General features: G+C 32.0%; 2 protein-coding genes across 3 annotated transcripts; one reads left to right on the top strand and one right to left on the bottom strand.

The window, feature by feature from the left end:
• Positions 1-855: 855 nt before the first annotated feature.
• On the bottom strand, positions 856-4,743 carry tzn (hydroxyacylglutathione hydrolase tenzing norgay). Its single transcript, XM_088201429.1, has 5 exons — positions 4,570-4,743; positions 4,270-4,498; positions 3,980-4,206; positions 3,685-3,917; positions 856-1,101 (listed from the first exon to the last, which is right to left on the bottom strand). Exons 1-5 carry the CDS (start codon positions 4,637-4,639, stop codon positions 961-963), a joined length of 900 nt encoding a protein of 299 aa, XP_088057555.1. The 5' UTR covers positions 4,640-4,743; the 3' UTR covers positions 856-960.
• A 2,004-nt stretch (positions 4,744-6,747) lies between these two features.
• Hs3st-B (Heparan sulfate 3-O sulfotransferase-B) lies at positions 6,748-13,007 on the top strand. Of its 2 annotated transcripts, none has more exons than XM_088201695.1 (6): positions 6,748-6,903; positions 7,156-7,316; positions 7,389-7,630; positions 9,910-10,164; positions 10,241-10,451; positions 10,522-13,007. In XM_088201695.1, exons 2-6 carry the CDS (start codon positions 7,188-7,190, stop codon positions 10,756-10,758), a joined length of 1,074 nt encoding a protein of 357 aa, XP_088057821.1. In that variant the 5' UTR covers positions 6,748-6,903; positions 7,156-7,187; the 3' UTR covers positions 10,759-13,007. The 2 variants fall into 2 exon arrangements, with proteins under 2 accessions (XP_088057821.1, XP_088057822.1); XM_088201696.1 differs by lacking the exon at positions 6,748-6,903 and adding an exon at positions 7,033-7,077.
• The last annotated feature ends 124 nt before the right edge of the window (positions 13,008-13,131 follow it).

The following is a 13,131-nucleotide window of genomic DNA, read 5'->3' as shown; positions in this document are numbered from 1 at the left end:
CATCTCTTACTTGCGAAGTTCTCTGACAAAGCGGTATTAGTAGGTAATTTTGTTATTTATTTGTATGGCAACAATAACAAAATTCATGGCCGCAATTAGTACGTTTATGACTGTTGTCAAAAATCTGGTGGAGTGGCGGCGGTTCGGATGACAGTGCCGCCGGCGTCCCCGGGGGGCGCGGGCGGCGGCGGGGGCACAGGAGCCGCGCCCCACGTCCCCGCCGCCGTCGACGAAGATGCTGCTAGGCGCCAACATAGGCTTTTATTACAGCGGTGCGACCTACTGTACCAAGATAACCAGCGACTTTTACACAGGCAATTATTCCATTTCATTTTACACGCAACAACGTAAACTAATTACTTTTCAATATAACTATTTCTTTAGGATTTATCAAGTCAAAAGACTAACCAAACGATACAAGAAAGAGATCAAGTTTCTCACGAACCGCTTAGACATGCACGGCGACGGATTCAGAACGGTTAAAATGGAAGAAGACGTCAAACCGAGCTCGTCCACGTTCCATCACGGAAAGTTCAACTCCAACGCCAAGACTAGCGGAGCAGGAAAGTCGACCGGCGGTGATAAAAATGCTACAAAAAAAACGCCAGCCAAAAAGAAGCATCCCAAAGCAGAAAAGGTCATTTTCAATATAATAAAACATTCCTTATAATATTGATCTATTAAATTTAGTTTATGTATAAACATTCCAGCCACGATCGACGTCCGGTTTTGACATAAGAAAAAAGTTCTAATCAATGTCCGTATTATTAAAAAAAAGTATAAACCAATGTCCAATCAACAGCATATTTTATGTTTGTATATATATAAGAACTAGGTAATGAATTTAACTGCGTATTCGATAAGTAAAAATAACTTTATTTTTCTCAATATAATAAAATTAATCAATCTTTACATTGTATTTTTATTCATATTAATCCAATCCCAAGTTGCATTAAATGGTTACTTAAATGTATCTTTCTTCTTTCGAATGCTGGCCATTGTCGGAATCGGTTCAGTGCATCCGGCGAACTTCTGAACGCTTTCTACGTTGACCCTCATGAAAGGATTGATTTTTTTCTCTTCTTCGATCGTCGAAGGCACCTAATAATAAAAATGATAAATATAAATTATTAAAATCCACTACACTGTATTGAGTGCTTAATAATATTTGCATGCATTAGTCTTGTAGACTATTCATTAACCTCTTGCAGTCTACGACATTTTTAAATTCAAGATTGCTAAATCAAGACTTGCTGAAACAATCAATATGTCGAGTCCAAATCACGGTTATTTCAAAGCTATCTGAGACAATGCTTCAAAAGCGACTCAAACCAATAACAAATCTATCTCACTAGTTTAACTTCTAGTAAGAGCACCATAAGTGAAAAGGATAAATATTTAATTTAATAATGTATAGCACATAAGGGTAATTAAAAATAAGAAAACTATCTATAGCGTATAGTTTTGTATGGGGATCGTATTTGTGAATAAGCGCTCAGGAGGAATTCATATTCAGAACTTATAAGATCGATGTAAGCTTATAATGGCTACAACAAACTTACTATTTTAGCACTAAGTATTGTGATCTTCAAAAGCAATATGCATTATCTCACTCAATGAATAATTAATATTAGTTATCCTTTGTCAACATTAGGAAGCAACCACAATGGTTTTGCTAATAAAGCGCCACATGGGAGACATACTCGTGCTTCGTAAGAAATAGTGGACTTAATATAAAGAGCTTGACAACATTGTCATTGGTATAAATAAGCGTTTTTTAATTTGTCCAAGCTTCTGTAAGGAAACATAAAATGCTTGTTCACTCGAGAACGCATCCAACAATGATTATACCACTAGAACTGAACTCTTCGGCATTCAACACCGCCGACCGATACTAATATCTGAATTACATCTGTATATTGATATAAATAGTAATTGTGCAATATAACTATAAATCATCTGTGTTTAGTGAGATTTTATGATGTATGTGACAAAAATTCTTTGATGGTGCTAGTGTTGCTCACGCTTCATCTCAACAACATAAAAATAATCATTGCTAAATCTACACTTATATTTGTATTATATAAAGACACTACATATGAAACGATTATTATGATATCACTTTCTTAAGCGCAAATACGCGCAAAAACCTCAGTTTCGAATTTTGTGTTTTTTGTGCTTTTTGATTCTGTTTAGTTATTTTTCTAAATAGCTGATCAAAGGAAAGACAAGTTTATGGAAGAAATTTTGCAAATTGTTTGACAGAGCCAATAAGTGATTAAATACAGCGTGTTAGATTCCGAAAGTGATAGTGATAATTCATCAATACCTCGCCTACGTTTTTGAACAATGAACCTGCAAGATGATGAATTTGAAGATCGAGATCTCGATTGGTCGGAAATTGATCAGCAGAAGTAATGAGTCATTTGAAGGTACCGCAGGAGTTAAAAATCGTACCCAAAGATGTGGAAACCATATCAGAGGATACAAGTATATTTCTTGGAAATGATTTTTTCGATTAGTCGCTATGGAAACAAACCAATATTACGCGCAAAACTGTCACCGATATAAAAATATGAAAGGTGCAAAACAATGGGTTGATTTAATTATATCGGAATTACAAAAATGGTTTGGATTACTTATTCTAACAAGCATTGCGAGAAAGAAACGAATTGGTGATTATTAGTCAATTAATCTAGTTATCGAAACCCCTATATTTTCTAAAACGATAAGGCAAAATTGGTTCCGCCAAATACATACACATTTTTTTATTAAACCCTGTTATTCATTAGCAGTTATAAATCATAAACGGTTTATTTATTTTATTGTTCATGATTTAAGATGTATAAAACTTTTTTTTACTTTATATATTTTTCAAGATTTTGATTTGGTAATTTATTTTTGATTTGTATATTTATTCTATGATCATTCCTTAACATATATTTTATAAAATGTCAAGTAAAACACAAAAGAAAATATATTTTGTACGTTTCTGTAAGCAATATATAAATACAAAAATAAAATTGAAATCGATAGTTTGAGAACCACAGGTTGAGTTTCATAAAATAAACAACATATGTCGATGCCCTTAAATATATTGAACATAACTTAAATATTGTATGTATATACCAGGCGCGTATGGTAATATACTTTCCCTTTCGCTCACTTGTGTGCTAAGTGACGAGAGTGAGTGAGAGATAAGAGTGTGCGAAATGCACGTTACACATGCCCTTAACTCTCACTCACTATCGTCACTTAACACGCAAGCGAGCAAAAGGGAAAGTATCTCACGCATTAATTTAAGAGTTATGCTAATTCTTCCAAAGAGCATATTCTGCGAATTTCATGAAGTTAAATACAAAACAAGTTTAAAATTTTTCACCCTTAATCTTCTCGTCTCTTGTAGGCTTTTTTCTATTCGCTCTAAAATAAATTGTATGTGTAGTTTTATGTTAAATATCATTCTTTTCGTTGGTTTTTGATATTTTAGTGAATTATTTTTTGTTTTGAATTATTTATGTATTGTGGTGTTCATATATAGAATCAATAGATACTGTCAAACCCAAATAAAAAAGATTTTGAATCTGATAAAAAAATCAAAAGTTATATGAATTTCAGGTAGTATCTAATGTGCAATAATTGGCACAATATGTTAAATTCTTGTAATTAACTAGTATATGTTACCGTTGGCAAATTCTCTTCTCTCTTAGCCTTGGCCCAAGTGATTTTGTCTGCAATATCTTTATTATCAGGTTCCACATGTTGGCCATATTTTAAATTTTGAAGTGAATACTCATGTCCGCAATACACGGACGTCTCATTCGGTAAAGCTCCTAAGATTTCGATCAAAGCGGTGTACATTTGATCGGCAGTTCCTTCGAAGAACCTTCCGCAGCCTCCGAGGAACAATGTATCACCTAAAAAATATGAATAACAATATATTAACTAGGAATAGCATCGCAAAAATAATGAATTGTACCAGTGAAAACGAGCGGTGAGCCGCTAAAATCTCTTGGCGTAACGTAATAACAAATGTGTCCGGAAGTGTGACACGGCGTCGCTAAACATTTTATGTCCATATTGCCGAGAGTGAAAGTGTCTCCGTGTTTAACTTTGTTGTTGAGAGCTCCGATACGATCGTCTCCGCCGTATACTTGAAGATGTTGAACTTTGCCGAACAATTCCTTGTTACCACCCGCATGATCCCTGTGCATCGTTACAATATAAGACACTCGACTCTATCGGATATTGTTATAAATGGACATATACCAATGATGATGAGTCGTGAGAACTGTTGTCAAAGAGACGCCTTCTTCTTTGACAGCTGCCAGAACGGTATCCGGCGCAACGGGATCGACAACAGCAGCATGTTTGGTCGCAGTATCGATCAATAGATACATATAGTTATCTTCCAAAGCCGGTAGCACGCGCACCTTCATAGTGGGGTATTCTAAGCACGTTTGATTACTGTGAACTCCCTTAATACTGAGGCTCCGAACTAAAATTGTCCAATTAAATCATAACCTATCAGTTGAGGTATCGATTCGATAATTTAATACAAGATATGACCTTTAAAGTATGCAGCTGTCAACTGCTGTGAAACAGAGTTTGGTAAATTTTTAAATATGGTCGAGAACATCTAAAATTGTTTATAAAATATAATCAGGGAAAATCGGGAGTTTTATTCCATCACGCGCAAATCGCTATTTATTGAGTGATAAGAGAAAAACCGGCTGTCAGTGTGACTAATGTAGCCAGCGTAAAATAATTGTTTTTTTCTTAAAGAAAATTCTAGAGAATGTTTTTCAAATTCTTGAATTGTAAATGATCCCGGAGACGATCAATCGTTACGTGATTGACGGTTTCGAATGATGAGCGATTGATGCTGCGTCAATCGCTATGAAGGAAGTCGTATCGAATCTGTCAAATTTTTCTGATACAATCCCGGGATATATGGGACGGTTGATAACCCTGATTCTAGTACCTGCCGATCTGTCAAGATGATTTCAGTCGCAAATATGGCATTTATTGCCATTTTACGGCGTTCGGAAATGTTCATGTTTGTCGTTGTGAAACGGTCGGTACACGCTGAACCCAATAAAACTTACATACAAGTCTTACATATAGTCCATCCAAGATGTTAACGCTCATCATCGTTGTGTTGAAAATAAGGGTGCGTGTACGCATGCATACATATACAGTTTTCCACGAATTTGCTTACAGCAATAGAAGAACGTTACCAATACTAAGGCCGGATTCACCTGGCACCGGGCCGGCGCCGTGTAGTGGGGATGGTGTTGTATGGGCTAGTACTTACCATTTCAGACGTGCCGGACGAATCCATCCGGAGCCGGCCCGACGCTGCCCATACAACATCACTCCCACTACACGCCACCGACCCGGTGCCGGGCAAATCCATCCGGCACGTGTGAAACCAGTCTAAGTTAGAACTGTTTTGAGGGTAGGGTGACCGTACGTTAGAAATTGAATTAAAAATTATAATGTGTTATATTTTTATTAAAAATTATTGTCATGCTGTGTAATTTTGTAATCACCGGTAGATATATACTTTTACCAGTGAAAATTAAATTTATCTGGTCGGTGCTAATAAAATTATATAATTTCAACTTTTTAGTAATACTGTGTACTAATATATACATTTACATGTTTATCATTATTTATTTACATACGATATATATTTTTCAGTAAAGTTATATTTTCCCTAGTGAAATCCAAATACATTTTCACCAGAAGATATATTTCTACTAGCGAAAATATAATTCAACTGATAGGCGCTAATGAAATTATATGCTGTTCTTAAATGTCTATGAAACTTCTATTTGTTGCTTGCCAGTTGCGAAACTTCTATTTGTTGTTCAAACCCAAACTAAAACTAATTGTAATGTGGCGGCGTTCTGACAGTTCTCAGTGTTGCCACACCACCGCTCAACAAATTGTGCTTTTTAAACAATTGGCTAAATATACATTCTTTTCTTTTCACTCACCATGACAACGGTCTAACACCCCGGTTCCTCGCCAGCTCTCTAAAAAAGGTCGTTTATTTAAGTAGCCCTCAAAAACTACATACGCTACAGTAATTTTAGAATTTTCATTGCTCCAGTTTGTTTGCACTTGGATATTACACTATGTTTTTAGAATATGATAGTGTTGGGAGCCTAGTTATATTTATATATATTACTTTAGATTTCATTATGGCCAAAAAAAGCACAAAAACACTAGCACTGGCAAGCAATGGAATTGTTTGGCTAGACGGGCGGGCTAGATGTACACCGATGAAATCCGAGGCAACGAGAAAAAAATCGACGAAAACCGAGGTACCATTGTATGTATGGTTCAAATCGCAATATTTACAATGGCACATCACAACGCTTGCAATAATATAAGGTCCGTTTGAAATGCTCCGTAGTGCTGCAATATGCACAACAATGACAAGTTCCTCTCGCAATCTTAAATCTTATGTCTGATTCGACAACTTCCTCGTCAATTAACTGAATTTAGTCTTCCTCATACATGTTTTCTATCTTATTTTATCTATCTTCTTATTCATATTGCCTAAAATTTGTAGGATATAATTTAATATAATAATTAGTAAAAAAAGAAGGTTCTAAAATGAATATAATAAAGTGAAGTAGAAAAATGATATTAGAAATAAACTATATTTTTAAATTTGATTGCTAATATTTTATTGTAAATAAAGAGAGATCTCTTCAATGTTACCAGCAGAATCGCCTATTCCTATAATGTTGGCATTTCTGTTATTTATCGACATGGAGCGAACTGTCATTCCGTGACTAGAATATGATGTCGTTAAAGTGGAAAATCCGTATGAATAATTGCGCAAATATGTAAATGATGAATTGAAATCGACAAATACGTTCATAAGTATACAATTTATTCAAAACATTTTACATTCGCTTTTGTATAGTATTAGCTTTTGACGATAACACCTTAACAATTAAGATTAAGCCTATATTCGCAATATATGCGATAAGCTATCGTTTGTTGATATAAAGTGTTAATTTGTGGTTATTCGTATTGAGCGGTCGTCTCAAGCTTGTACTATATTTTTACACGTTTTTTAATATCGTGTTAATTACCTACCTATATAATTTTATAAATATATTTCATTTTCAGATGGGTTTTACAAGATGACACATTAATTAGAAATGCAATGGCATTCACAACTTTCGAAGCGTTCCATCTTGGTAACGCTAACTTTATGTTCGATTATGTTATATTTATCATTTTCCTTCAATTCCTGTTTAGTATCAAATTTAAATAAAGTGCTAAAAAAGGTTAATATAACTACTTTAAATGGATCGGCTGATTATTATTTTTATCTATTTATTAATGATTGTGTTTTACAGAACTCTCTGCATTCGTTTATTAACAACTATGGGATGACTAAGACTTCGCACATTATTCAAACGTCTCGAACCATAGTTAGAGTCGTTCCGTTGATAAGCGATATCAACTTAGTCGAAGCTGATGGTGCCCCAAAATATAGATTCCTTAGACAGCAAGGATTGAAACCTAGCAGAAAGTTTCCAGAAGCACTAATTATCGGTGTGAAGAAGGGCGGAACGAGGGCATTACTGGAATTTATCAGGTCAATATTATTATAATGTAATATCTATAGCAAAGATCACTTTATTTAGTGAATAATAAAATTAATATGAAAAAGCCATCTTTAATGAAGCAATAGTACGTCTTCTGGGTGGCCCTTTATAGGCGAAACCAGTATGATCGCTTACTAAATGTTAACAAAAGATATGATTAATATTAATAATATTTGGTGTGTGTGATAATAAATAGTCTCAAAGATCATAATCAAATAAAAATACCTATTGTGATCAAGTATTTTTGGTTACTAACTGGAAATGTAGCCTTAATTAAGGCTTTTAAAATTATGCTTTCTAGTATGAAATATTTTATTGAAGTTGCTTTAATAGAATATTTAATTATTAGGCAGTACGTATCATTAGCAATAATATTTTCAAATTATCATATCAATTATTTATTTTAGTTGGAAAATAAATAAAGTAAATAAAATAATCATAAGTTGATAAAAGTGAGACATTAGTAAATGTTGAAAACAACAGAATTTGCTTCGTCAATAAATATAATATTGTAAATAACTATGACATAATAAATAAAAAAGATGATAAATGTGAAATGTAAATAATATAACCGTAAGTTGATAAAAGTGAGACATAAATAAAAATGTCGAGAACCACTGAATTTATTTTATCAATAAATCAAAGTTTACTCTAATTAATACATAAGTAAATAAAATAATCTTAAATTGATAAAAATGGGAAGTAAATAAAATAGCTTATAAAAAAGTGCTAAAAACCGCTGAATTCGCTTCATAAATAAATATAAGTTTATAAATAAATATAATACAATAAATAAAAACAAAAATATTTTAAAAAAAATCTAAAATACACTTACTCCCATGATGCATGTACATACTATATGCTTAAAAAATTACTCGCCACTCAAAGGGTTAAAGAAAATTGACATAGCTTATACATATAGTCCATTCTGCTTAATGAGGACACATTATGCCCAAAATAAGCGGTTGGCTCTAATAAGCGAAGTTTAACGTAAAATTAAAAAATAATATGAATTTTTAAACTTAAAGAAAAATAATATGTAATTATTAAGTATACATATGAATATGCAAAAATACAATAATAATACTAATAAAAGGAATCTTTAACAAACGATTATAAATAATAACAATCGTCAAAAAAATAACCATAAAAATAATGTACATAAATAATACACTTAAACTATAACAAATAAAATCGTGCGGCTCCGTCACGATGGAAGCTCTGTTATCTAGTGTTCATATTAAAACTTTTTATAACAATATGTCGACTTACAATAAGTGAGAATCAAATAAAGCATATCTAAACCGAATTTTGACCAATAGAAGAGCGCAAAAAACAATTATCTCTTCTCAGACATCAAAAATTCACATCAAAAGCAATAAAACCGTGGTTTCGCCGTTGCAGTGGGTACTAAGCGTTCCCACTGCGACGGCGAAACCACGATTTTATTGCTTTTGATGTGAATTTTTGACTTCTGAGAAGTGATAATTTTCTTTGCGCCCTCCTATTGCCCAAAATTCGGTTTGAATATACTTTGATGAACACTCTTATATTAGAAGTTCATAGTAATATCGGTATGGATAGCTAACATATTTTTAAAACATAGCGTAATATCAAACATCCAATGAAAAATCAGTTGGCTCTGTTTGCATTTTTGATTTGACCTATAATTAGTTTTAGAACTTTCATGTTTTGGTTTGAACAGCAAATAAACATTTCGCAACAGTCAAATTGAGTTTCATAGACATTTTAGAGTAGCATATAATTTCACTATTAAAAATAACTGTCAGTTAAATTATATTTTCACTAGTAAAAATATATATACATACATACCTACTGGTGAAAGTGTATTTGTACTTCACTATCGAAAATATAAATTTATTGAAAAATACACATTTATCGCATGTAAATAAATAATGTATGTATTACTACCTATGGAAAAGTATAAATCTTATAATTTTTCTAGCACCTCATAGATAAATAATTATATTTTCACTGGTAAAAATATATATCTACCAGTGAAAATGTATTCCGATATAATTTCACTGATATGACTTTTAAAGATATTCTTAGGATAGGTACAAGACTATTTTTATTAGATACACACAGTTCGATGATTTTTTGACAATATGTTAAGAACTATTTTATATACATACGTATAATTACAAATTTTCTGATTTTTTTGCTTAAAAGCTTAAGAGTGATATATCGTCATATCTTTATTAACAGTTTTTATCTAATGTTTATATATTTATTTGTTTAAATTTAGATTACATCCTGATGTGAGAGCAGCGGGATCCGAAGTTCATTTTTTCGATCGCTATTACGATAAAGGCTTCCAATGGTATCGGCACCACATGCCTCCGACGTTAGAAGGCCAAATGACGATGGAAAAAACGCCCAGTTACTTTGTAACGAAAGAAGTTCCTAAAAGAGTCCAGCATATGAATCCTTCTATGAAATTACTTATAGTCGTTAGAGATCCAGTCACGAGAGCGATCAGTGATTATACACAAGCTGCCAGGTATAGAATATATTTGACAATAAAAAATATATAATTTTTTTACTTAAAAAAACAAAGTGATATTTATTTTGTTCAGTAAAAAACCGATGATGCGAAAGTTTGAAGATTTGGCTTTTGTAAATGGTTCAATAACCGGGACTGTGGATACAGTTTGGGGCCCTGTGCGATTAGGAGTCTACGTGCGTCCTCTCCAACGTTGGCTACGAAGTTTTCCTCTATCTCAACTGTTATTCGTGTCTGGCGAGAGATTGATTGTAGATCCAGCTGTTGAAATGGCTCGAGTTCAAGTATTGATCCTTTCTAACATCTTCATATTGAATGTATCATAAATAAACATCGATCTGTTTATATTTACAGGACTTTTTAGGTTTGAAGCGCGTCGTGACGGAGAAGCATTTCTATTTCAATTCGACGAAAGGTTTTCCGTGCTTGTTCAAATCGGAGGGTAGGTCGTTTCCGCACTGCTTGGGCAAGACGAAGGGCCGGAGTCATCCGTACATAAATCCCGCGGCCATAGAGAGGCTCAGAGAATTTTACAGACCATTCAATCAACGTTTTTACCAAATTACCGGTATCAACTTTGGCTGGCCTTAATGTTGAAAGCCTTAATCGTTAGGATACTCGTTAAAATAGCTTTTGAAATGCAGTTTTTTGATAAAAATGTTCGCTCGAATGGCGAATTAGTTTAATACCAAAGATGCTAATTGTGTAATGCTAAATTGTTTATGTATATGTTAAATGTTTACTTTAAACGTATCGAATATGTGATTACTTCTTCATTACCATTAACTTAAAATGATCTCAAATATTATATTGTTTTTATATAGTTTATTATATATACTGTAATATCAGATTGTCCCATAAATCTTTGCGTTATTTTTCTTACATTTTCAAAAATGTATAACTTTTTATAAATTAACGATTCTTTCAATGTTTGTTAACAATAGTAGTATCAATGATGCTATTTAGTAATCTCAGTTAAGCTATATTATGTTTTGAGTTTCAACTCGATCATAATGCTACAATAGCAGTTAAAAACTGAATTGCAATGGGCAGGGATGCTATTCAATTTAGAAAGTGTCAAATGTGGTTCTAAAAATTTCGTTCTGGGAATTTTGACTTTGAATATCTACGTAAGGGCGGGTTGTTAATGAGGATATTAGAGCTGTCATCAAAGCAGGATCAAGATTAACGATACAGAAGCTAACACAAAATCTCAACGTGTCTCGTGCATTAGTTCACAGACATTTAAAAAATTAGGAAAGGTGCTAATTTTCAGAATATAAGTATCTAATAAATGTCTGAAGAAGACTCAGACCATAAAAAATACCTTCCTTTATTAATTAAAAAAGGGTAATTTTACATCGAGACAGCGCTCGCCTTCGCCTTCGTGTGTCCAAGAAGACGATAGAAAAAAATCGATGGATTTTCTTGAAAACTCCTTTTTCATCCACCACATTCTTCAGACATTGCTCCAAACGACTATCATCTTTTTCGATCTCTAAAACAGATTTTAGGTGGAAAATTGTTTTGACAAAAACGGATTTAAAAAACATTAAAGAATTTATTGCTTCCAAAAATATCAATATTTTTAGAGTCAGTTATTAAAAAATTTATTAACATGTAGAAAACGATGAAGAATATATAATTTAGTAAAAGTATTACATGTTTTAATTTTTAATTTATTTAACCTGTACCTTAAAAACGCAGTCTTATGGGACAACTTGATATACGTATTACAAATTTTATTGGTTTACCCAAAAGTGCAATGCTAATTGAATTATGATAAATAAATTTAAATTTTAAGTAATGGGGAAAGTCATATCTTGGAAAATCTCTTATTATGTTATAAAGTAAGTTTGTTGTATTCATATAAAATAATCAGTCTATTAGTATTTAAAATATATTTTTAGACAATGAATTACAATTATTGTATTTTCCAGAATATTATCAAAGATATAGAGAAAAATTCTCAAGTATGGCACCTTCCTCTAACACAGTATTATTAGCTTATTTTTAATATGAAACATTTGACTCTGGTTTGGCATAAATTAATTAAATAAAACGCTATATTGCTTGCTAATATAAATTACGAAACGTCCTTTGTATTGTGATTTTCGTTAATGTAAAGAAATGGCATAGGCTAGTACAATTTTTTAAACGTATTAAAAAAATTATACTTCCATTTAGGATTAAAACACGTCAAAGCGTAGATTAATTAAAAATTGAAACAGATATGTAGTTAAGCAACGATAGTGTCCATTAGATAAATTTTCAATGAAATTATATTGTATTAATTAATTAAATGCTTAAACGCTCCAGTGTTTAGTAAGCCTGATAAGTCAATTCATAGCACTGAATAAAATAAGTCAACTGTAATGTAGTGAATTATAGGATAAGGCTCGAAAATGCTCATTGTACAATTTAATAATTATGAAATTAAAGTGGTACATTCCTTTTTTTATTTACTTGATCCGTTGAGTATTATAATTGCTCAATTGTTAATTATAAAAGTATTTATTGAAGCAGGGTTTTTATTATAATGTAATATAGCTGGTCTTCTATGTATTCACTGTTATGCTTATTGCAATACGTTATTTTATTTTTAACTATGACGTAAGTAGTTGTGCTAGTGTTCTTGGAAAATTTAGAGATAAGACAATAATTGTCTTGTTTTTATTTATTATAACATAATTCGCACAATTATCTTTCTATGTCGAAGACCGAATCTCTTGTTTTGTTTGAGTACTTAAAGATGTACATGTACCACTTAAATGCAATAGTTTTTAATGAAATGTATTATTTTTATGCAAAATAAATAGTTTATATTTTTCATTTTGAAATTATTAATATTATTTAAATAAAACTTTAATATAATTGAATGATGCTGACCGAAAAAGAAAACGCATGATTATATTGTATATAATTTATTGCTGCTTAAGTTTATAATTAACTGACGTATGAAGT

The sequence above is a fragment of the Plectrocnemia conspersa genome, unplaced genomic scaffold (assembly GCF_051122295.1).
Source record: "Plectrocnemia conspersa isolate PC_06_02 unplaced genomic scaffold, ASM5112229v1 ptg000013l, whole genome shotgun sequence".
Taxonomy (NCBI): Eukaryota; Metazoa; Arthropoda; class Insecta; order Trichoptera; family Polycentropodidae; genus Plectrocnemia; species Plectrocnemia conspersa.
Note: the sequence above shows the minus strand (reverse complement) of the source record. Positions and strands in the feature narration are given on the sequence as shown.